Source organism: Silene latifolia, chromosome 4 (assembly GCF_048544455.1).
Source record: "Silene latifolia isolate original U9 population chromosome 4, ASM4854445v1, whole genome shotgun sequence".
Lineage (NCBI taxonomy): Eukaryota > Viridiplantae > Streptophyta > Magnoliopsida > Caryophyllales > Caryophyllaceae > Silene > Silene latifolia.
Window position 1 is genome coordinate 20,732,433 of NC_133529.1, and position 24,698 is coordinate 20,757,130.

General features: G+C 37.5%; 4 protein-coding genes and 1 non-coding gene across 10 annotated transcripts; 3 read left to right on the plus strand and 2 right to left on the minus strand.

Moving 5' to 3' along the window:
* The first annotated feature begins 1,972 nt into the window (after positions 1-1,972).
* LOC141653201 (protein NRT1/ PTR FAMILY 4.6-like) lies at positions 1,973-14,042 on the plus strand. Of its 3 annotated transcripts, none has more exons than XM_074460884.1 (5): positions 1,973-2,088; positions 10,887-10,992; positions 11,533-11,750; positions 12,427-12,867; positions 13,038-14,042. In XM_074460884.1, the coding sequence occupies exons 2-5, from the start codon at positions 10,899-10,901 to the stop codon at positions 13,944-13,946; spliced, it is 1,662 nt and encodes a 553-aa protein (XP_074316985.1). In that variant the 5' UTR covers positions 1,973-2,088; positions 10,887-10,898; the 3' UTR covers positions 13,947-14,042. The 3 variants fall into 3 exon arrangements, with proteins under 3 accessions (XP_074316985.1, XP_074316984.1, XP_074316983.1); XM_074460883.1 differs by lacking the exon at positions 1,973-2,088 and adding an exon at positions 10,692-10,779; XM_074460882.1 differs by lacking the exon at positions 1,973-2,088 and having other exon boundaries at positions 10,875-10,992.
* Positions 14,043-14,222: 180 nt separating this feature from the next.
* Positions 14,223-14,295, plus strand: TRNAA-AGC (transfer RNA alanine (anticodon AGC)). Its single transcript has one exon. It is a non-coding gene; the product is annotated as a tRNA-Ala (tRNA).
* A 189-nt stretch (positions 14,296-14,484) lies between these two features.
* Positions 14,485-16,042, minus strand: LOC141653200 (uncharacterized). The gene is made up of 2 exons (XM_074460881.1): positions 15,781-16,042; positions 14,485-15,067 (listed from the first exon to the last, which is right to left on the minus strand). The coding sequence occupies exons 1-2, from the start codon at positions 15,931-15,933 to the stop codon at positions 14,624-14,626; spliced, it is 597 nt and encodes a 198-aa protein (XP_074316982.1). The 5' UTR covers positions 15,934-16,042; the 3' UTR covers positions 14,485-14,623.
* A 1,299-nt stretch (positions 16,043-17,341) lies between these two features.
* Positions 17,342-24,517, plus strand: LOC141653203 (pectate lyase-like). Of its 4 annotated transcripts, none has more exons than XM_074460886.1 (6): positions 17,342-17,491; positions 21,503-21,578; positions 22,304-22,444; positions 22,540-23,197; positions 23,429-23,671; positions 23,953-24,517. In XM_074460886.1, the coding sequence occupies exons 4-6, from the start codon at positions 22,685-22,687 to the stop codon at positions 24,175-24,177; spliced, it is 981 nt and encodes a 326-aa protein (XP_074316987.1). In that variant the 5' UTR covers positions 17,342-17,491; positions 21,503-21,578; positions 22,304-22,444; positions 22,540-22,684; the 3' UTR covers positions 24,178-24,517. The 4 variants fall into 4 exon arrangements, with proteins under 4 accessions (XP_074316987.1, XP_074316989.1, XP_074316988.1 ...); XM_074460887.1 differs by lacking the exon at positions 17,342-17,491 and adding an exon at positions 18,296-18,387; XM_074460888.1 differs by lacking the exon at positions 22,304-22,444 and having other exon boundaries at positions 17,387-17,491.
* On the minus strand, positions 18,507-20,970 carry LOC141653202 (uncharacterized). The gene is made up of 2 exons (XM_074460885.1): positions 20,829-20,970; positions 18,507-20,124 (listed from the first exon to the last, which is right to left on the minus strand). The coding sequence occupies exons 1-2, from the start codon at positions 20,968-20,970 to the stop codon at positions 18,788-18,790; spliced, it is 1,479 nt and encodes a 492-aa protein (XP_074316986.1). The 3' UTR covers positions 18,507-18,787.
* Positions 24,518-24,698: the final 181 nt, after the last annotated feature.

Consider the following 24,698-nt stretch of genomic DNA (forward strand, 5'->3'; position numbering starts at 1 on the left):
AGCATTCTGACTGGCATTGATGCTCAATTGAATTCTTGAATGTACCTGTTAGATTGGAGGCTTACCAGTAAGTAATGCACGGAAAAGTGATGCTAGTTTTGTACTCGGTCATTTCAAATTCACAACTATGATATTTGATACATTCCAGTCAATGCATTCCTGTTGTTTTTGGCTCCCTAAATGCCATGTCTCTTCATATATTGATACTAATTGCTGCTGAAGTTCATGTGGTAAAATGTAAATGTTAAAATACATGTTGGGTACATTATAGAAGAAACTAGCTTCTTTGAGCTTCATTAGTGTTTCACTGAACTGCAGGTAGGATCCAGAGCCCTGCTCGGAAGTGTTCGATAAATTTTATTCTTTACGAGGTTTGAAGCTATAGAACTGCTCTTGAGTTGAATCCAGGACAGTCAGATTACAAGAGCTCTTTTTTGTCAGGTAAAGTTGCTGTTTCTTGTAGAACCTGAATCTATTTGTACATTCATCATGTTTTGTGATAAGGGAATATTGCAAATTTGCAATTAGTGGCCATCTTCCAGTGAAGGCATTCTGCTTCTCATGGCCATCGGAGTCTGAAAGGGTTGAGCCAATTATTCAACAACAAATTTCTTGTGAGACCGCTTTATTTATGGTTCATCTGTTAGTTGGATATGAGAATGATACATGATTGAGACCGTCTCTTAAGTAATCAACTGATTAAACCACACACTCACAGTTATAGTCATGTACCAGTCGATATTAACTCTACCACACATAATTCATTTGCTGATCACGGTCTGAACTGTGATTGTGATTGGTACAATGGTACCACATTCTAATACAACATTAGATGATTGTTCGAGCCTCTAGAGTCATATGTATAGCACTGTTAAAAGCACACAGGGGAGGGGCAGAGCACAGGGCACTTATAAAAGCTCCCACTGTGCTGTCGTCATGTTGTTGGTAGTTTGGTTTTTGGTACTTGAAGGAGATTATATTCACAGGAAACTGCATTTCGTAATGCTGTTTCTCACAGACCACATTATTCCAATATGTGTGGATATGAGTCTTGTACTCTTGTTGAAGGTGTCCTACTGTCCTATGTATCCTTTCAATTAAACCAGATACAAACACAACATTTTATTATCAGGATATCATGTTTGTTTTCTTTTGTAGTACTAACAATTCATAAAGCTTGAGAAAATACTTCGTTAGTCCTAATTCTTTCTAAAATAAATCTTTGTTGTTCGTTTCACATAGAACATAGGAATTGAAATTTCGTATGAACTTTTTGTCTTTGCAAACAAGAGAAAGGTCCACTTTACCTAGGAAATAGTGAAATACTAACTAAATCAAATACTTCTGCATTGGAAATTAGCACATGGTAGTAGTTATTTACGGCTTTTAACGTGTGCTTAGAGTTTAGACTCTTTAGATGGTTGTTTGGTGGAACCTGCTGATCAAGGAGGCATGTTTGCGTTTCAAATTATGCGTCTTAGACTAGCGACTAACTATCATTTGAAAGCAATATTTTCCTCTTTTCCCTGTTTAAAGGCACCTCTTCAGTGCAGTAGCTATTACATTTTGAAGAAGACTCTTAGTGGTACCTCCAATATGTGTGGCTTGAGACCAGCGTATCGGAATATGGAAAGTTTATTTGATCAATGCTTTACTGCATATGGAAATTCCCTTCTTGTTAAGGATGAATCCGATTTTCTGTGATCTTTTTTCAATGATGTCACGGAACCAATTGATAAGGTATATGAGCTTAGTATTCTTTAGTCGGTGCCCCCTTTAAATGATTAGTAACTTTACTAGAACCAAAAGACTTGTGTAAAACCGTCCTACATTAAGTTATCACTTCACCCTAAGTGATTACTGTAATGGGGACACAAGTACTCAGGTAAAACTGTAAAAGACTTATTTGTCAGTGCTCTCAGGACCATATTCCCACTAGCTTTCCAATTTTGGAATATTGCAGTTTTCCTGAAGAAGTTGCCATTTTGCTGTTGGTTTCTTACAGGTGTTAAAAATCAAAGTTGAAAGTGATGCAATCGCACGAACACGTTGGCGATCAAGAAACTTCTTGATTGATAGACACTCACTGTAAGTAATTGTCAACCTGTAATTGTTCCATACTCAAAACCTATGTTACTCAGACACGGATACGAAGTATCGTAATTCGTATCTGATACGTATCGGAGTAACCGACACGTGATTTTGAATTTTAATAGATACGGGAATACGGTCAAAGGAGTATCTTGACTTTTTTTTAGATACGGATACGATACGTTTTATATATATATTTTTTATTATATTTGAGAAATAAATAAAAATATACTTTATACTGTATTTTTTTTATTTTATACAAGTCTTGTTATAGAGTATACTACCCATATCTCTCTCTATTAGAAAAAGAAAAACTATAAAATACTATACAATAGTAATTATTAAAATATTATCACCTTTTACAGCTGTGTATCATTAACCCAACTACCCACCCCCTGCCCCACATTTCTCTTTTAAAAAATAAATCCCTAATCTTTCTCCTTTTCCACTCTCCTTTTCCACGCACACCGCTCTCCCTCACACAAAGATCAAGATCAATCTCTTTCTCACACCAAAGATCAAGATCAAGATAAGATCCTTTCCATACATAAATATTAAAATATTACAGTTAAATCTTGTTTTTCCATCAAAATTAAGATCAAGATCAAGATGTTTCCATTGTTGTTGCCGTATCCGTATCGTGTCAGTAATTGGCATATCCGATACATATCCCGTATCGTATCGTATCGTATCGATACGGAATACGCCACTCAACAGACGTGTCCGAGTATCGGAGCTCAAAACTAACTTGTTCTTAAAGTTCATATTAGAAAACTAGTTGCCTATATCAATCTTATATTATGAACTTGTTTCTGTTGTCTGTAGTGCACTGCTGCTTAGTACCATTTGTAGTTGACTAGATGGCCTGAATTTCAGATGGATGTAAAGGGAAAGAATGTAGAATATTTTTTGGTAAATTGGGGTTCTTCTACAAATTAATTTGCTATTTTAGGTCGGTTTCAAACTAATTTGGGCTAATGGGTCCACGTCATCACTTGTATTTTTTTTTTCGTGTTTTAATATGAAACCGCTAGGATAGTTAGTGGTTTTAGTCGTTCTTATTTCTCAAAACATACTGCAAGAATTAGAAAACGTAAAAGGATAAGTCGCTAATGCCCATAGCGGTTTCAACCCTTCATATTTTCTTGAACATCCTGTAAGTGCTAGCAAAATGTTGAAAATGTGGGAAGCCGCCTATAACTTAAGCGGCTTGCATGGTGTAATTTTATTTATTTATTTATTTAGTTTTTAATCTACTAGCCTTATGGAATATTATGAAAATAGTAAAGCCGCTAACTATCCTAGTAGCTTCATATAAAAATATAAAAAAAAAATATAAGTGATGACGTGGACCCATTGGCCCAAATTAGTTTGAGACCGACCCAAATCGCAAATTAATTTGTAAAAGAACTCCAATTTGCCAAAAAAATTCAAGTATCAATATGATTTACTCTATATGGGCTTTAGCTAAACTATCTAAGATGTGAGATTTGCATGGTCTTAGGTTATACCTTTAGTGGGACAGTTATATAGATTATCCTAAATTGCTAACCGAGTCTGAGCCTTTAACACTGGTTTAGTGTGGCTGATTCGACCGTGTGGTTTGCGGTTATCACAATGTTGGGGATATACTCTATACGCAACGAGGGTACGTAGAACACCCGAATTAACCTTGGTAATGTTGTTGGTATCCATTTGGGTTGTCTCATGTCTGTCCTAAGTCCTAACTAAGAATGTGTAGTAAGTGGGTTAGATGACTACCACTTCAGCCTTACTTAAAGAGGGTATTGGTGGATGAAAACTGGGGGTTTAGAAACCCAACAGTGGAGAAAGAAAAGGGAAAGAGATGAAGAAAGAAAATTCCGTAGGTCTGGTAGACGCAAAATCTGTAGTCGTTGTCGTGGTTGTGGTCGGGCATAGGGCCGTTTAAGGACTTTTAGAGGCTTAAATTTTAATTTTCTTAGCAAAAATTCAATTACTCAATGAAATGCATTTTTTTCTTGATAAGAGTACAAGACTTTAATCTTAAAACAACTTTCAAAAGATAGAGGTTAAGTTTTCACCTGAACAATGACGTCTTTCTAACGTTTTGTGACACAAAACAATCAACTAAAATTAAAAGTATGATAAATATTCAACAATATATGAATATTTTTTAAGTAATTTAATTAACAATAAAAATTTCAAAGCTTAACCTTTCTTTCTTCTAGAAATTCTTGAATTTGTTGTGTAAAAAAAGCAAAGTTGTATGAAAAAAATAGGAATCAAAGTAAAATGAATTTAAGTTATTCTTTGATAGGAACACTAATGAAAGATTTAATACACTTCTATCTTCTCTACTATTACGAGGGAAAAATTATTAATTGCGTACTATTATTTTGAGAAATCACAATATAATTGAGTTCAAAGGAAATTTGGTTAACTTAGTGATTTGTAATACTGATCTGGATTTTTTTTTTTTTAAAAAAAGTTAGAGGAAATCAATTAACTAGGAGCCCTTCTATCTCATGGGCCCTGGTTCTGAGAACCTAGCGAAGCCCCTTCTTGGACGGCCCTGGTTGGGCATCCAAATGAACTCTAATTGTCTCTAATTTTTCTTGTTCATTTTTCTTCATATAAATGTTTCAAAATATGTAAACAAAAAAAAAAAAAAAAAAAAAGTTAATGAATTCTATAGCTTAAATTATCGGTCATAAAATTACACAAAACTTAGTTTCGACAATCTAACTCATCCAGTATTTAATATCCTGAAAGGTACACATTGTGGTCCGAATATGGGGAGAATTTCCTACAAAGAATGTACTTTCTAGTGATGGAGAACATGTATATGAATTTGAGGTGGAGAATGAGCTTTTTGCCCACATGAGGAAAAACAAATATATAGTCTTTTTCAAAGTTTTTTAACCTCTCATTTGCTATGTCTTATGTACACTCGTTTCATTTTTCTACCCTTTGTTTGGATACAAAGATTCGGAGATGTGAAAAAAATAGAAAGGGAAGCGAACAACTTATTGTTTGGATATATGGTAGTGGTAAGGTAAGAGAAGAATAGATTAACAAGAAGTTGCATCTTTTCTCTTGAATTACCCATATTCTTCCATAGTTTTGAGAAGAAATATTGGTGGTAGATTATATCTCTAATGCGCGATTTGTAATAAGATACAACATATTAAATAAGATATTAAAACAAAAATAACATTACAACATTACCTTAATTCCTCGGTGGTGGGGTTAAGAGAGTCTTTTTTCTGACTGTAATAAAATGCTACAAAAACAATGTAATTGAACGAAAATCTAGAAACAATGTTTAACAAATAAACACTATTGGTCTTAATGTCGTACAAGTAAACAACGTTTAATCGGAGTCATATTAGTCGTTATGTTACTATCAGATAATCAGATATGCATAATGTGCACGAAAAAGTAACAAAATTTGATGATGAATAGATAGCAAGAAATAAAAACTAGATCATGCAAGAAGAGGCAACATAACTTCATGATTAAATTGACATTGGATAATGATAGGGCGTCATCGGGTGGCGCCGAAATTGGGTGTCACCCTCTCACATGCATCCTTTCCTTTATTAAAGGGGTCGCCACTTATTGCATGTGAGAGGGTGACGCCGAGATTGGGTGTCACCCAGTTGCGCCAACTCCTTTTCCATTGACATTTGCTTTAACTAAGTGGCCGTACCACTACTAAAAGGAGTTTATATGAGGGTCATATTAAGGTCGGTGATGTTAATAACAATGTAGGGCATATCAGAAAATAAAGACAGCCTACATGTTTCATCTTGAAAATACTGTGAGCATTTAAACACACATGGCCACTTGCATTTGTCAATTCACATCTTATATTTTTATCATCATATATGGCCTCAAATTATCTGATAACTTGATAAGGCGCATGTGGCTACCGTTTATTACTATTATTAAATGAAAAGGTTTATGATTGTAAACCATTGTACGCTATACAATAGTCTTACAAGATAGTTACATGTTACTGCACTTATAGTATATGGTAAGGGTCTTAGATCAATGCCGGGGTTATAGGATGACAATGCATATTGCATACACCGGGTCTTAGGGATGATGGGATGATACCTCGTTGGGTCTGGTTCACATCTGTGAAACTCAATACTGATTGGGTGAATTGGTTTCGATTTTTACTCGGTGGATGGATATGGAGTAATCCATTATTTGTTGATGATGATTTATCTAGTCTTTGTTGTCAAGTTTCCCTAAAATGCTATTTTTGATCGGATCGGATCAAAATCTGTTACAACTAACATTGTCGGATTCAAAACCGAATGGGGATATTTTGAACCCAAATAATCTTTTAGGGCAAATCTGAATTCTAAACAAAGAATCGTGAGTCGACTATAACCAGTTCAGATTGGGCCCCTTGCCATATTCTTACTAATGAACTCTAGAAGTACCTCACCACAAAAACATTGCTGGATCACCCGTCACACATAGGCAATCTACCAAAACCACGCATCACTTCCCCTTTTAGCAAGTAACACCCTTTCCATACCAAAGTGTACCTGTTTTTACTGTACACCTTTTGGCTTTTGTGAGATATTGGTATTCTCATACAATAGGTCTCCCTTGCGACGGGTCGGATATTGCGACGGGTATTATGTGAGTGGAAATGGGTAGAGGGGACAAGGTGGACACCCACCCCATGTGCTTTGTCTCTCACCCTTGTGGGTTTTTTGTGAGACGATATGGTATCCGTCGCAAGTTTGCGACGGATACCCTCCGTCATAAGGGAGATTTTGTGATTCTCATATGACTACAAATAACTCCTGAATATATTAACAAAAAAATATTAATCACAATGTTAAGTTATCTAGTGTTACTGAATTTAGTACTATTTGGTAGCACAAACACATTTCCCGAGTCAGAATAATACTTTTAGCTTAGTTCGATAGGAGTCATTTGTATCTCGACCTGGTGCGCCTGCCTCTACTAGTCTTCAACCGTCCTCCCTTTATGTAATACCGGCCTTGATTTGTTTTAAGTTTTAATTACACTCAGGTGACTCAAAGACGGAGTGATAGGGCTAGCAAGGACGATGGTCCTTTATGAAATTTTTTACCATCTGAGTTAGATGCCGTATTTAGCACTAATACATTGATGCATAGTTTACTTGATCAAATTCATGATTTCCTTATTTGGTAAAAAGCAAACTTGCCCATAAATAGATCACAAAATCTTATTGAAGACGGCACGTATCCGTCACTTTGGAGTGACGGATACCATTTTCTCTCATAAATGACCCAAATGGAGGAGAGAGGGAAGCACATGGGGGTGCCCCCACCTTGTCCCCCCTATCCGTTTTGTGAGTGACATTACCCGTCACTTGCTCCGACCCGTCTTCAGCAAGACTAATTGTAAATAGATAAAGCTTAATTAATCAAACAGTGGAAGAATCGCAGGTGTTCCTCACTAGTGGGACTATGAAATTCTCCACTAAATAATTACCTTAGAACACTAATGAAGTTAATGATGTAAGAAGAGAAGTTTTTTTTTTTTTTTTTTTTTTTTTTTTGGTACTGTCCCTTTAGACCATCCCCAAACAAGGTCACCGACTGGGTCGTGACCTTGTTGGGTCACCTTAATGACACCTTAAATTAGGATTAAGGGGTTAATTTTGGTGACCTTCAACTACTCAGGGTCAATTGGTGACCTTGAGTTGAGTTGGTGACTTTGTTGGTGACCCGCTAGGTGGCATATTCCCATTGGCTGAAAACAAAATAAAGGACAACCGTCAAAATAAAGAGAAGGTGACATTTGGTTGAGTATGATGACCCGGTAGGTGGCACTCTCTCATTGGTTAAAAAGTGAAAAATAATTGAGTTGGTGACCTGCAGTCGTGACCTTCTCGCAGGTGGAGGATGAAAGTGGGTCAAGATAATTAAGGTGTGATAATAAGGAAAAATATTGGTAACCCGATTAACTCGACCTTCTGCTTGGGGATGGTCTTATAGTTTAGGTCCTTTACATGAATTTTTGGCTAATGAGTGTTCAGTAGCAAGCTAGTTAGGAAATTAGTGTTAGTTTCAAACTAATTTGGTTTATTTTTATTTTTATTTCAATTTTATACAAAACGCTAAGAAATTTAGCGGCTTTACAAAATGTCATCGTCCAAATAATATTTGTATCTGTTTTATTAAAAAAAAAATATTAAAAGTAAGGCCGCTGAGAACTTCAGCGGCTTATTCCAAGTTTCCAACAATTTCATACAAGTTGCATTTGCTACACTACAAAATGACCGTACTGATATGATAAGCCGCTAAGATTCCTAGCGGTTTTGCCTTTTATATATATAAAAAAAAACTAAGTGAAGCCGCTAGATTTTTTAGCGGTTTCATATAAAAATTGGAAAAAAAATAAAAAGTGCTGACGTGGACACCATGGACCCAAATAGTTTCAAGTAAACGCTTATTACCTAATTATCTTGCTAATTAACGCTAATTAACCAAAAAAATTCCCTTTACATCCTACCTGACGGGCTGAAAGTCGTATGCCTATCAAATGTAAATTTATAATCACTTACTTACTAAACTACTAAAACAGTAATATAGCGAAAGTAAGGGGTCGAACCCACAAGGAAGGACTAAGTCAATTAAAGTGTACGATAATGTAGAATAAAGTAACCAGTTTAGGGGGGGATTTGATTTGTTTGATTAACTAAAGAACTAAGATTAAGCAAATAATGAAATAGATGAATTCAAATGGTTTAAAAAGGTCTTAGACCCAAGCATATATCCACACTCAATAACAATTGACCATTGACGGTTTCAATTACTAATCTTGATTACTCTATCGTGAATGTAAAATTCCAATTCTCCTTAAGAATAGTCAATTAAAACGAATCCCGTTCTTAATCAACCCTAACTATTAAACAACCCTAACAATCCAGTTCAAGGTTTAATTTAATAGCAGCAATATAATTTAGAGAATTCGATAGAGAATAAATAGCGCATACAATCCAGTTGCACTTTAGATATTTATGTGAATCGCTTCTAAGTACTAATATCAACGTATCCCGTTCAATATTAATTCCTAGTTGTTACTATTGTAAAGTCAATCAATAAATCCTATTCAATCAACAATACTAACAATAGAATGAAGAAATCGGCTACTAGTTGCGCACCTAGCAATTATCAATCAACATTCATATAATTAATAGCTAAGCAATTCACAATAAGCAAGAAGAGAAATTAAAACATTCAAACTCACAAGAGTGCTTCAATCGCTTGAATCCAAGATGAAAGATTAGTTACACATAGTCTTGATGAAAATAACAATAGGGTTTTTTGTTTCTCTCAAAACTGCGTAAGTCCTTTCTAAAACTGAAAATGCTAAGTTATATAGTAATAAGGTAAAATAACTAGATTAGGAAATAAAGTACTAATAATAATAATAATAATAATAATAATAATCGGAACACATCGAGTAAAATAAATAAACAAACACGAGTCTAACGATGCTTAATTACGCGACTAAAGCACAAACAAGTGTCAAATGTAGGTCGCGCCTCGGTCGCGCCTCAGTTGAATGCAGGTTGCAAAAACGTTGTTGCTGCGTCTCAGTCTGTCCCACGCGCGCACGATTAGTGCACCTTAAGCGCACACGTCTCAGGTATATTCATAGGTATCCGGGCCCATCTTTCGTCGGACTTGGACTCCGTTTTTGACATACAAAACCGACCCACAAGATCTTCTTCATCGTTTCCAAGCTTAATTCTCAATATTTGGATCCAAGTTCCGTCAACGTTACAACTTAAAGCATTGTACCATTATAATTCATTAAGTACCGCCTTTGTCACTTGAACTTCACTAATTCAACCTTCTTAATACCTACTAAAACCGTCTAATCACTACCGTTTATGTTACTTCGACTGTTCATTTTAGAGCCGTACTCGTGTCTGACAGTCTGACACTACGCTAAAGATTATGAAATCTGCACCTGACCGTATTTGGGTAAGAGTGTCTGGTATCCTTAGTTTGAAAAGCCGCACCTCGAGTGTGCGTGCCTAAGGCGCGCCTTGGATGAGGCACTATCCAAAACGCCTGGATGCATTTTAGGTGCGCCTTTTAGATAAGGCTCATTTAGTAAGGTTCATTAGTATGTCTAAACCTTTAAATATGCCTTTTCCTTACCCCATTATTCCTAAATTTTACACATTTAGATGCTAGTCAACTTGAAAACTCCTAAAAAAGGTATTGTAATACCCAAAATTTTATTTGGGAAATAAAATAAGATTCCAAAAATAACGCGACTCGGGTCTAAAAGGCACGCGCCTTCGCCTTGGGCCTCATCGCCTCAGCCCCTTAGCGCCTCGGTGCCCCTTGCGCCTATTCAAACTAAACTGGTATCTAAAAATACGAGTCATACCGAGTCCGTCACTTAGATACATACCCAAGTTCAAGTAACATAGCCTGCCGCAGCAACATTGGTCGAGCGAAAAAGGTTAATACGAATGTCTGGTCGCTTTCATTGAACTCTAGACCTTTCTCTACAGCTCATATTATTCACTATCACGCTGCTATAAATACTTATAGTCACCCTGCAATTGCATTTAGTGCAAAAAAAAACCCTGTCATAAGTCATACCCTTAAGTATTAATCTAGGTTTATCATATCCCAGCTCAACTTGCAACTAAAGATCAAAATGGTTGGTTTCCGATTTTACATTTTCTACACAAAAACTGCATATCTTCAGCCAATGCTGTTTTTTCTGCTCTCTTCAATTTACTGACAAGCATGGTCATGTACATGCAGGATGAAGCACAAATGGTAAGCAAATGGGAAGGCTATGTAGATTGGAGGAATAGACCGGCATTGAAGGGCCGTCATGGAGGAATCCTTGCAGCATTTTTTGTCTTAGGTTAGTACTTACTACATCTTCATTATATGTCATCTAGAAGTAGCCTCGAGAGATATTTGTGTTTTCAGTACGTAAGGATGTATTCATCCATGCAATAGCAACAACATTACCCTCTGCCTCGAGGGTTCCCACAGTGACGGAGTGAGGGGAGATCGGATGTACACAACCTTATGCTCGTGTTAATAACACTAAAAGACTGTTTTCTGATACCCATGATGAAAGTTGTATGGAGAATTGCACTGTATGACTGCTACTTCACAACAACAACTGTATTTAAGCCCAAAAAATTGTAGGAAGACTGCCAAATTTAATTACGAGGTCCTTATTTAGTGAACAACAACATAATTTTGTTACTCTGTGAAAAAAGCAATTACATGCGCTTGAAGCCTTGTGAGACGACCTTTCTTAAGGAAGTTAAAGAAAACCGTATAAAAACTGTCATTCTGGCAGCATGAAGTTAATGTAGTGGAAGAGAACTGATTATGCTTCAATGAACTGATTGTTTTGCCACTTTATTTTCTTGTTAATATGATTTATCAGTTGTGGAGGTGATGGAGAACCTTGCGTATTTGGCGAACGCGAGCAATCTAGTACTCTACATGTCAAAGGACATGAATTATTCTCCATCAAGATCGGCTATTATTGTCACTAATTTCATGGGCACTGCTTTCTTACTGGCTTTGCTTGGAGGTTTTTTATCAGATGCCTTCTTCACTACTTATCACATATTTCTGATTAGTGCTGTCATAGAATTCTTGGTAAGTCATTTCAACTATTACTGGAACATATAAGATAAATCATATTTTTATATGTGCATGCAATCATGCATCGTCTACTATGATAGGTAGCATAGGATTAGTTCCTGCAAATGGGTTGATAAATATAAGATTTTTTTTTTATTTTTTTTGTGACGACTAAAGTCGTATGTCTAACTGCCGACCAGGGTAGGAATGTGTCTTTTCTTGGAGATGTAAATTTGCATTTCCATATTAATGCTGGTTTGGTCCACCAGAATCATGCAGTATGACTATGTTTGTTGCTGAAAATCTTTGCGTTCCTGTCAACAACTACCAAAGTGACCCAAGGCACTGGCATATGCCTTTTGAGTCTATACAACAACTACAACATCATACTGCCTCAAAGGTTGGATCAAACGTACATAACCTTATCTCTGTGTCAAAAACGTACAGATAGAAGCAGTTTTCAGATGACTCGTAATGAATATTGCATTGACTAAATTACTATTCATGATATAAGAAGTGCAAACGACGACTGTGTTTTGCTTTTAGGATTAAGACAATGCATTGGAGTATTGGACTGAAGTTATTCCACATTACATGCTCGGCCTGCAGAGGGCTGCTATTTTAGCTGATACTCATAAGTCATAACTCTTGTTAAAAAAATGACATGATTAAAACTGTAACAACGATGCAGGGACTCTTGGTACTGACCATACAAGCTCAGATCCCGGCACTAGAGCCTCCTCACTGTTCACCAACTGCCACAAACAAAGGGTGTGGCGAGGTGGCTGGCGGGAAGGCTGCAGCTCTATTTATAGGGCTTTATCTGGTTGCACTTGGTGTCGGAGGCATCAAAGGTTCGCTGCCTCCACATGGAGCCGAGCAATTTGATGAGAATAGCGCAGATGGAAGGAAAAAGAGGTCTAGTTTTTTCAATTATTATGTCTTCTGTCTCTCCTTTGGCGCTTTGATTGCAGTCACATTTGTGGTTTGGATTGAGGACAACTTAGGTTGGCAGTGGGGTTTTGGGGTTTCCACTCTCACTATTTTGCTCTCTATTCCTATCTTTCTCCTCGGATCTTCTACTTACAGGATTAAGGTTCCAGCAGGAAGTCCTATTACTACCATTTTCAAGGTATATACACAAATCTTTTTCTGCATTGGAAATAGTCGATCTCACATATTTATACTTGTATAAAACAGCCTTACGTGCATTAGCTATAACTATATTACGACTGCTTCTTTAGATTCTTTTACGTTATCTTATTAGGCAGATATTAACGAGACTACTTGATCTTTGATCAGGTTTTAGTAGCAGCAATTTGCAATAAGTTGTTTCCCAGAAAACCTAGCAATGCCATAATGAGCATGGAAACGAGCCCTTCAACAACAACGGAAACACAAGACCTGAAGTTCCTAAACAAAGCGATAACCAGCAATCCCAGCCACCGCCAACTAGAATGCAGTACAAACCAAGTAGAAGAAGTTAAAATAGTCCTCAAAACAATTCCTATATTTGCATCAACCATAATGCTCAATTGTTGCTTAGCTCAACTCTCCACCTTCTCCATCCAACAAGCAGCCACAATGAACACTACTCTCGGCTCCTTCACTGTCCCGCCTGCCTCCCTCCCTGTCTTTCCTGTCGTTTTCATCCTGATCCTCGCACCAGTCTACGACCACCTTGTACTCCCATTCGCAAGACGCGTGACCCGCTCTGAAATGGGTATAACCCATTTGCAGAGAATCGGGTTTGGCCTAGTCATGTCCATTGTGGCCATGGCTGTTGCTGCAATAGTTGAAGTTAAGAGAAAGCGGGTTGCAATTCAGCACGGGCTTATGGAGTCTACTGACCCACTTCCGATCACCTTCCTTTGGATCGCGATCCAGTACTTGTTTCTCGGGTCAGCTGATTTGTTTAGCTTGGCGGGTCTACTGGAGTTTTTCTTTACTGAAGCGCCTACAAGTATGAGGTCATTGGCTACGTCATTCTCATGGGCATCATTGGCAGTTGGATACTACATGAATTCAGTTTTGGTATCAGTTGTGAATCGGGTTACTGGATTATCCGGACACACTCCATGGCTCATTGGACCCAACTTAAACCATTATCGGTTGGACCGGTTTTACTGGGTTATGTGCGTCTTAAGTGGACTGAACTTTTTGAACTATCTCTTTTGGGCTAGACGATACAAGTACCGATCTAGTAATTAGTCGAAGATGTACTTAGAACTTTAGAAGCCATAAGAAGCATCAGGATATGTGTTTATTTAGAACTTAGAAGAGAGCTTAGCAATGGCGGACTTCCGCTGTAATTATGATTATATTTTCTAATATGCATTCACTACATTTTCATCAGTGAAATCGTGGTCGATTATGAACTAGCTAACATCAGTTACGATATTTATGATCTCTTTTCATATGGCGGAGTTCGGGTATCGGAAACTATTTACAATATAATCATTATAATAGTCTGTAATTTAACAAACAGGGGATGTAGCTCAGATGGTAGAGCGCTCGCTTAGCATGCGAGAGGTACGGGGATCGATACCCCGCATCTCCATTTTTTTTTTTTTTTTTTTTTTGCATTTTTCAGAATCAAAAGAACAGAGTATGCATTAGGTAATCAAAATTCCCATGTTTTCGTTAAACAAAATTCCCATTTTTTTCCGCAGAATTTTGCACGGGCGTCGAAAACTAATCAAGATAATTATTTGAATTTGAATCTCTATATCGGATATCACAATAAGAATGAAAAGGAATTTGAAACTAGATTGTTATATATCCGATTCTAACCATTTGACTAAATATTCAGTCATACATCGTAGTAGTACAAATCATTTCGAAACAAATTCATTATCAACAGGTAGACATCACAAAACTCGTCAAAATCAATCAGCCTCTTGTAACCCCTCCAAAACAATAGACCCAACAAACAACCCGACCGCAACAACAGCTAGCCCTCCTGCTAGAAAATTCTGCGCCACCACAAGGGTAACTGAATCATCAGGGACGAAGACAATGGTGGCAATAGCCGCGGCTAGGAAGGGCAAAGAAGCGGAGGCTAAAGCAGCGGGCGAGAGGCTAGCGGATGTCTCTAATAAGCTTAGTAAGCCCAATTCCTCAGCCTTGGAAAACAGTCCAAGTTTCTCAATTGAAGAGAGTGTAAAACCGAGTTCCTCAGCTTTGGATAATAGTCCTGCTTTCTCGACCTTGCTTAGGACTTTCCGTTTCTCTAATTTCTTAAATACGTCGACTTCCACTTCTTCACTTCCTTCAAAAAATAACCCGGCTCCAAACCATTCCTTCTTCCACCCTTTATCATATTTGTCTACCTGTTTACAGCGGAGTTAGGATTTGTCATTAGGAAAACGTAACATAAAATTTTACTTAAACAAAGGACCAAAGGGATACCATGGTAATTGCTAAACCGTGTTAAATGGTGCAATGGGTCTCTGCCACACTCAAATGGAGAGAAAGACTCCACTTTATAAGTTCAAGAAGGTTCAACTTTAAAACTAATTGACAATAGTCGGAGTAGCCCCTTAGCGCAATATTAGAGTCCTTACCAAAGTAGCCTCCAGTTGATTAGTCAATCTACTTTTATAGTTTTATGCCATGAATTACTCACCTCATCTCACAATATTGTTCCAAATTGGCGGAGCCAGGATTTTAACTTTAGCAGAGGCAAAAACATTTCAGTGGGGGTGAACGAGTAATTGTATAAGATAAACTTGAAAAAGTCGAAGATTTTAACTAAATTCTTCGAAATCTCTATCATCTCTCCCCTAGCTCCACCACTAGTTCTAATGAACAAGCTCTGAATCAAAGGAATTGGAATGTTGTTTTAATAAACAAGCTCTAAATCAAAAGGAATTGACCTACTACAACTATATAGAGAAGCAAGCTAAGAGCCTAAGAACTTGAGGAAACAAAGCAAAAGTCACAAATTATAGTAACGGGTATTTAACCAATAAAATGACCGTCTCACGCCGTAAGACAGTCTTATCCAATAATTAATCATTTGCAAAAGTGGGAATTAAGTTACCTTCTTTTTGGGTGCCATAGCAAAGACTTTCATGCTCTTTGAAGAAATTGAGGGGGAAGAAAGTCTAGATTTAGAGGAAGATAAGGAACCATAATTATCAAATTTAGCAACATGAGTAGAGATTAATGTACTTGTAGCAGCTGATGCTGCCATGTTTAATGCTGCAAATGCTCAACTTTTTCCAGAGTTTTGAGCCTTCTACAAAATGTTGTAGAATTGTAATCTGTTGTGCTTATTATTAGCCAACCATATTGCTGCAGGAGCCACGATGCCCTATCTATATCCCCATGGTTCATTTCAGAATATGTGGCACTCAATAGTTGCATTTTCTTCGAGAAAAATTCTTAGGTAGATCGGGTGTACTAGCCCTGGTCAAACATTAGGGGTGACTCGGTCAGCCCGGACCCGACCCGTGTGACCCGTGACTAGCCCAACCTGACCCATAAAACAATGGCATGACCCTAGTCGAACAAATCCAACCCAGCTCGCCCAGATCCGCCCCTTGACCCAGAGGGCCGGTTCCCGGTCCATCTCTATAGGACTGGTCCGGCCCGTGTTGACCCACCCCCTATCCCAAGCCGATTTTAGGTCCGCCTAGTAAAGCCCGACCCATGGGTCAGCGCGGAACCGGCCCGCGACTACCCCTAAGGTGTACCATGGTTCTTGTGTACGAATATAATTGTGGGTTGTTTGAGTATAGGTGGCATCCAATCATTTTGCATTTTCTTCTCGAAAAATTCTTAGGTAGATTGGGTGTACCATGTTACAACTTACGAGTTACAATTATGATATGGAGTATTACAAATTTACAATTGAATAAACCGTAAAAAAACCTATGTTCTGTTTTATGCAGATTCTAATTCAATGTTTATTAAGAGTATGCCTCAATTCTAATATTTTTATTGAGTAAGTCCCAATATTTTCATCAAGTTAGTTATCACGAATGTACAATAAAGAGGTCCACTCAATTTACACAAAAAATTATTTATTTCAATAGGACATACAGAAATGAGACAATTCACAATAAAATTATAATTGGAACGTAACGATCATTTTATTTAGAAGTTCCAAAATACAACATTAGATATAATTGACAAAATAAACCGACTAAAAAATGATGGCTCTAAGTAGAAGACATGGTCAACTCAATGAAATATAAAAAAATTAAGACATACTCCGTATATTTCAGAATAGGGCCGTAAATAATTTGAGCAAGTTCTGAGTTAATGAAATCCGTTCGGTTAAGAATTGGCTTGCTTGGGTTTAGTTAGACCTGGCAAAACGGGACAACGGGTTGGGTTCGGGTCAGGCTAATTCGGGTCAGGTTAGTTCGGGTCTCTCATTGAATTCGGGTTAATTTGGGTCGGGTCAGTTAGGGTCAAGAAAACTCGGATCATGTTCAGGTCGGGTCGGGTCAAATCGGATTTTCGGGACACATTCAGGTGATGTAGTTCGGGTCATTTCGGATCTCGGGTCAGTCTTTTCGGATCGGGTCAGATTACTTTTGCCAGGTCTAGGTTTAGTTAAATTGATTTCAAACTTAAGTCTGAGCTCATTTCCGAGCCAAGTTCGAGCTTATCCCAGCTCGACTTCAAATCGGCTCGTTTACAACCATCCCAAAGTCCCAAACAACCATAATTATGCAGCAGAGCACAAGAACTCCAGTTTGTGTTGCTACTTTGCTCTCCCAAGTCCCCCCTTTCATTTTGCGGTACGTTTCATTGTTTCTATATCTTCAATACAAATCTACAAGTTCTAAGAATTCTTCTTGTTCAACTTGGAAACCATGCATGTAGAAAGTTTGATATATTAACTGCCTTATTATTATACTTTCTTGATTGATTTGCTGGATGCTGAGATTAGTAAATGGATGAAATTACAAAGTTCCTAACTAATTAATTGATAAATTAGAGCACCCACATGTTGAAAGTTGGATTCTTTTTTGTTCTAATATCAGAAAACATGAAATGGTGATTTTTTTAGGTTAATAAGTATACCCTTGATTTTGATTTAAGAGTTTGTATTTAATAGTGTAATATTGGAGTCATTTATGCTGTCCTGTTAATACGTGGATTATGGGTCAGCTCGTGTTCGGGTTTGAGTTCGGATATTTTGTGATTTAATAGTGTAATTTAGAGTCATTGATGGTGTTACTGTTATTGGGTAATTTAGGGTTTGGCTTAGTGGGGGGGTTCGGATTGGTTGTGATCACTGGTTAGTTCGGGTTTGGGTTCGGATTGATTGTGATGACGGGTTGTGGCTGTTTCAAATTAGTCATTTTCCGGTCAATTGTCTGCCATCTTGTCAATTCGGGTTTGTGTCTACTTTAGAGTGTTCTTTTTGCATTCGAGTCTACTCTAGTGTTTGTTTGGTGAGTTTGTTCTTTTGCTTTTGGCTTGTTTTTGTGTTGTGACTTGTGAGTTCAAATGAATGTGTTCGGATTTGATGCAATGTTTTCTTTCTTTGTTTTTTGGCATTTTGAGATGGTGGGACTAGGTTGAATGAACTCATGAAGAGGGCTTGAAATGGTGGGACTTGGGTGGTGTAATAGCTTTAAGAATTACGATTCTTTGCTTGTTTAAAAGGGTTTTGATTGCCTCTAGATAGGTACATGGGACTTCTATCAGGCTCAGCTACCCTCCTTTATTGTTTTGTTATCTGTTTCTGTTCTACAACCTGTAATTAGATTGCAAAACATCAGGATGGATGAATATTAATCAAAAACATTACTTTAAAACAGCCAGCAAGTAATTATTAGAATCAATAGCAATATCTTTACATACTTACATTTACTTTAAAATAGTCAGCAAGTAATTATTAGAATTCACACACTTAGTTACCAATGTTATTAGCAAAGAGAAATGGCTCTTATGCCCTCCTTTTCAAAAGGAGCCTTCGATTGTAAGGCTTTTTCATAAAACAATGATGTGCAGGAAATTTCTTTCATAGGTAGACACAATAAACAATAAATTGGCAGAGCAGCGGAGGGAACATGAGTGCAGATGATTTATTTAGATGGAGGTTTATGGAATTTTTGTGAAAATAAAACCCCCAATGTAAATGATATAATTGATGCTAATAGTATCCCTCTGTTCTTAATGATTTTCTCCATGATAGAATCCTCTGATGTAATTCCATGGCCTGAATCATCGTTTCCTTTGATAAGATGAACCTTTTTTTGGTCCTTCCGATTTTTTTCATTTGGGTTTTCTACGTTTTCTTGCTTGGAGTTTCCCGATTCGTCCCTTTTCTCTTCCCTTATTGCTTCACTACTCAAAGCTCTATTCTCTATCTCTGGTTCCTCATTCTCTTTTGCTACTTTGGCACTCTCAGATTCTTCTTTCTTCTCTTCCCTTATTAATTCACTTCTCAAAGCTTCAGTCTTGGATTCTGGGTCTTCCTTATTCTCTTGTGTCTCCTTGGAACTCTCGTATTCTTCCCTTTTTTCACTCAGAACTCCTTTTTCTATTACTGGTTTTTCCTGAGTCACTTTTGATTGGTTGGATCTCTCGTATTCTTCCCTTGTCTCGCTCGGAACTCCTTTTTCTGTTACTGGTTTTTCCTCCGTCACTTTTGACTCGTTGGATCTCTCGGATTCTTCTCTTATGTCTTTGCTAAGAGCTCCATTATTGAATTTTGATTCTTCCTTCATTTCTTTTAACTCCTCTGAACTCTCATATTCTTCCCTTTTCTCTTCTCTTATATCATTGCTCAAACCTTCATTCTTGATTTTAGGTTCTTCCTTCATCTCTTCTATTTCTTCCGAGCTCTCAAATTCTTCCCTTTTCTCTTCCCTTAAGTCACTGCTCGGTGCTCCATTCTTGATTTTTGGTTCTTCCCTTTTCTCTTCCCTCAAGTCACTGCTGGGAGCTCCATTCTTGTTTTTTGGTTCTTCCTTTTCATTTTCGCCCTCCAAGCTCTCGTTTTTTGCCGTTTTTGCTTCCTTCAACTCGCTGCTTTGAGCTCCATTCCTGATTAGAGGCTTGCTCTTATTCTTTTCCGCTTCCTTGGTGCTCTCCGATTCTTGCCTTTTATCATCCCTTAATTCACTGCCCGAGACAACATTCTGAACCTTTTTTTCTTGCTCCTCTTTCACATCCTTGGAACTCGAAGCTCCATTCTTGATCTGTGGTTCTTCCTTCCTCTTCTTTGCCACCCTTGGAATGCTTACTTCAAGTGTAACTCCCTCAAACTGCATGCTAATTTTCTTAGTGTCTGAATCTTCTGGCGCCTTGAATGTCTTCTGGAATCGGACACGTTTATACTCTGATACCCGCCTTTCTCCACTGATTGTTATAGTGCCAGAGTCATCAATCTGATGCTTGATATCACTTCTCTTAAAACCTTTAATATAATAAAACAAAAACAATAAGTTTGTATTAAGTTTTTGTCTGTTGCTCTATTCATCCTTTTCAGAAGCATAGCAGTACAAGTGTATAAGAATATTCAGGTATGGGCCAGGTCAGTTGAGGCCGGGTCCTGCAACAGGTCAGTTAGGTTAAATACTAATAGATCAGGTCCATTTGAGTTTTGGTAACTTTTGGGTTGTTCTGTCGAGGTTGTTTTGTTTTGCCAAGTCTGGTATATTTTACCCACGGCAACTTTTTAGTCATCTCATTTGACCAACATTTTTTGCAATTAAAATTTAATCGACATTTCATGTTAAATGTAGTCATTTACTCATTTAGGTAGCTCCAGGACATATTGTTCTTCAAATATCTTACATTTGATCTCTAACTTGCTCCTTGATAAGGGGTAATTTACGCGAACCATGAACTAAATAGAACATGTTATAGAAAGGGGATCAGTTTAGTTTATATACTCCCTATGTCTCAATCATTTGTTTACCTTTGATTAAAATACCCTCACAAAGAATTGAATGTAAAAGGTAAACAAATGATTGGGACGGAGGGAGTATATCTTTCTTTTGTTGTATATGAGGCACAAGCACAGATTTAATGTTTACAGTCGTGTTTTGGACTCACCTTAAGTAGCCAATCTAAGTCAAAAGTTTCAACATTAAACAACAATGAGTGCTCTTTTCTTACCAGGGAGATTAAGGAGGAGTTGGTGGAAAGGGGATTGCGGATCGTTGGTCCAGCCCATGCCTGGGTCAATATCTTCATAGGTCACCCGAGAAGTAGGCTTTAACCTTGCACCCATCCAGTTCAGCTTCTTAAAGTCTGCCATATTTCAATGAATGTTTTAGTTTCTAAAGCAATTCTTATTGTCTGATATATGATGGTGATAGTGAATGTTCTTCGGCTATATACTATACGAAGATACCATATTTGAGTAACTTAAATGTGTCAAATCAGGAAGACTTTTCTTGTAGTTTTGTGTATTGCTTTATGCTAAACATTAGTCTTTACATAAAATTCAGTCTCTTGCATGGGAAAAGGCATAATTCCTTGCTTTGTTTCATTGTCCTGAAACTTCTTTTCTTCTGCTGTACAATCTATTGAACATGTGTTGTTTGTCAGTGATCATGCTACTTATTTTTTTTTTTCCCTTCTTTTATTGTGATGAATCATGTGGCAAATATGTTAACGAAATATAAGTTGGTACGTCAGCAGCTCAGTTCAGTCAACACCTTTTTAAATATTTTTTGGTCAATATGTTTATTGAGTTGTTTGGTTTGTACCATCTGATTTGGAGGCGGGTGAACCACCAGAGCGACAAAACTCCCTTCTCTTGAGTTTTAACACTTTTGCATTTACAGGGTTCAAGATCAATCCTCAACTCAAACACGCTTTATTATAAGTCAACATATTGCATGTTAGATGTGGCATCGCTTGGTACGTCCCCTGAACAACTTCGTTTTATGCTTACGACTATGTGCGCTTATAAATTATAATTGTAGCTGTATTGCGTTGATGTAATTTCGATTATGGTCATCTGGGAAAAAATCCTATGTATGTGGACTGACCCTCTTACCCTCCCATAGACAAACGTCTTTGAGATACTAAGGTAATGTTATAGTCAAACCCAACACTTAGATATGCACATACACGTGCAGAAAAATTTGAGAACATAAGACTTGGGCGATCCTTTATTTTTCTCCAAATGATGTAAAATTTAGGCCATTTACGATTTCAATTTACTTAACATGTTGAAATGGTCTTAAAAAAATTTGTGGGATCTGAAGCATGTCTGACCTGATATCTAGCAAACGCCAAATTTCCAGAAATAGCTAAAAAGGGAGAAAAATGATTTTTCAGATTATTGGTGTTCATGATATTTATTTGCATTTTTCAGTTTTATGGCTGTGGTAACCTGTTTACCTTTTTTCTCTCCCTGCTTCCCATTTTTCACTTGTTTTTCCCTACAAAAGCTTCTGAAATTGATTCACTATACACCAGCACAAGCTCGTAAAAACAATATATCTAAGACAAATAAATTAGGGTGTAATACCTCAAAAAAAAATAAAAAAAAAATTAGAGTGTAATAAGGTAGTATATAAAATGGCATCAAATAATGATATTAAATTCAGGCTTCTGTTTTTGTTCGTCTTTGTTTCCAGCATCCCTCTTCTACAAGCTAATATTGGCCACTATGATGACCATTGGCAAAAGCGTCAGCAGGCTGCAAAGAAGGCAGCGACCAACGCCTATAACCCCAATCCACATAATGTCACAAATCACTTTAATCACCAAGTCCGCAAGTATGTCTTGAGCCTCTGCGTTTTAATTTGGTTATTTGAAAAAGACTGGTTATTGATGTATTAATGCAAGCTATGAATGTTGTATTGTGACACAGGCTTACGGATTGGAACACTGGTACAAGGAGGTTATTACCAGAGACCAAGTACACAGGAAAATGCTTAGCTACCAACCCTATAGACCAATGCTGGCGTTGTGACCCAAACTGGGCCAACAACCGTAAAAAGTTAGCCACGTGTGTGATGGGTTTCGGTCACAAGACTTCAGGAGGGGCAGATGGTAAAATATACGTGGTGACAGACAAGTCAGACAATGATGTGGTGAACCCTAAGCCAGGGACCCTACGCTACGGTGTCATCCAGGCTGAACCATTGTGGATCGTCTTTGCTCGTGCAATGACGATTAAGCTTAGTCAAGAGCTCATAATTGCGAGCCATAAGACCATTGATGGCCGTGGGTGCCATGTACACATTGTTGGCGGGGCTGGGTTAACCTTACAATATGTAGAGAATGTAATTCTACATAATTTACATATACATGACATTAAGCCATCGAGTGGAGGAATGGTAAGGGACTCTGTTAAACATTATGGGTTCAGGACACGTAGTGCTGGTGATGGAATCTCATTGTTTGGAGCCACAAATATTTGGATTGATCATATGTCCATGTCTAATTGTGCGGATGGGTTGATTGATGCTATTGAGATGTCTACGGCTATCACTATCTCAAATTGTCATTTCACTGACCACAATGATGTAAGTTTTACTCTATATTGTTTTGATATATGCCACTGTTTTTTCAATGATCCTGTTAAAGTAGATATGTTACTGGATTTTACAATCCTGAATTAAAGAACCGCTCTGACCCTTTTGTGAAGGGTTGGGTATAGGGTTTAGGGTTCAATCTAGCGTTCTACGTGTCTGATCTTGTCAGCTCCCGGACCGGAGTAATCAGCTCTAATTCCCCTATCTATTATTTGATGACAGGTAATGTTATTTGGAGCAAGTAACACTAGATCAGAAGACAAAATCCAGCAAATAACAGTTGCCTTCAACCACTTCGGTAAGCGCTTGATTCAAAGGATGCCAAGGTGCAGATGGGGATTCTTTCACGTGGTTAACAACGATTACACTCACTGGGAAATGTATGCCATCGGAGGCAGTCAACAACCCACTATCATTAGTCAAGGGAATCGATTCGTCGCTCCTCCTAATCGAAATGCTAAAGAGGTACATTTTAAACCTGAAATTGTATTTGGACCTTAAAGTTGCAAATTTTGGTTTTATTTTCGACACAAAATTGTCTAGTTATGTCTAACCCTAACACTGGATTTGGAGTTGAAACTTCAAAATTCTTCCTAAGTTTCGACATGTAATTGTTAACTATATCGTATCCAGACATTGAATTTGGCCGCATGTATACTGCAGGGACTTATTCTGATATCAAGTCTTGAACCAAGAGTTAATACCCCTATTTGGACCCTAAACTTACAAACTTGGGTTTGTTTCAGGTGACGAAGAGGGATAATGCACCCGAAAGTGTGTGGAAAAATTGGTTGTGGACATCGGAAGATGATGTATTTGTAGACGGAGCTTACTTCAGAACTTCTGGAAGTGGTAATCATATACCCGTGTTAAGTCAGGAAGCTATAATCACTGCAAAGCCCGGAACGTTTGCTAGAGAGATGACACGATTCTCAGGCGCCCTGAAATGTATAAAAGGCAAAGCGTGTTAAGATCAGTACATTCCTGACATTATTTAGATAACTAGCCTAGGTATCTCTATTATAACTGTTGCTGTTACTGTTAGTGTTAGTGTTAGGGTTAGTGTTAGTAAATTTAGGAGACTTGTAAACCAACAGCAAATTCTGCTGGTCTGGTTTATATGTAGGTTTGAGAAATGCAGTCAGATAATTAGTGTGTAGATAATAATGTACGAGTTCATCTGGATCGATGAGGTTGAAAGTTGTAGTTAGTGTGTAGATGATAATAACGTACGAGCTCTTCTTGACCGAGGTTAGAAATTGCAATTGATGGTTTGCATCAACTTTCGATGGTAACTATCTTTGCTATTGATAATTGGCCGTGGTTGCTAAATATCGGTCTCTAAACACGCTATATATCGCCATATCGCTCGCCAAGGAACGTAAAAATGTTGAAAGTGCTTGCTATCGTCAAAAATCGGCAGATTATTCCCTTTTTTTTTTTTTTTTTTTTTTTTTTTGTCGCAAACACTTTCATATGTAGTTTTCCTTAA

Bases quoted from the DNA above. Each gene is read 5' to 3' on its own strand.
- LOC141653201 (XM_074460882.1), top strand. From the start codon at position 10,875: ATGTACATGCAGGATGAAGCACAAATGGTAAGCAAATGGGAAGGCTAT. The intron at 11,751-12,426 runs GTAAGTCATTTC...ACAACGATGCAG, and splicing joins GTGCTGTCATAGAATTCTTG to GGACTCTTGGTACTGACCAT. The intron at 12,868-13,037 runs GTATATACACAA...ATCTTTGATCAG, and splicing joins CTATTACTACCATTTTCAAG to GTTTTAGTAGCAGCAATTTG.
- LOC141653200 (XM_074460881.1), bottom strand. From the start codon at position 15,933: ATGGCAGCATCAGCTGCTACAAGTACATTAATCTCTACTCATGTTGCT. The intron at 15,068-15,780 runs GTAACTTAATTC...CGCTGTAAACAG, and splicing joins CTATGGCACCCAAAAAGAAG to GTAGACAAATATGATAAAGG.
- LOC141653202 (XM_074460885.1), bottom strand. From the start codon at position 20,970: ATGGCAGACTTTAAGAAGCTGAACTGGATGGGTGCAAGGTTAAAGCCT. The intron at 20,125-20,828 runs GTAAGAAAAGAG...ATTATATTAAAG, and splicing joins ACTCCTCCTTAATCTCCCTG to GTTTTAAGAGAAGTGATATC.
- LOC141653203 (XM_074460886.1), top strand. From the start codon at position 22,685: ATGGGTTTCGGTCACAAGACTTCAGGAGGGGCAGATGGTAAAATATAC. The intron at 23,198-23,428 runs GTAAGTTTTACT...ATTTGATGACAG, and splicing joins ATTTCACTGACCACAATGAT to GTAATGTTATTTGGAGCAAG. The intron at 23,672-23,952 runs GTACATTTTAAA...GGTTTGTTTCAG, and splicing joins CTAATCGAAATGCTAAAGAG to GTGACGAAGAGGGATAATGC.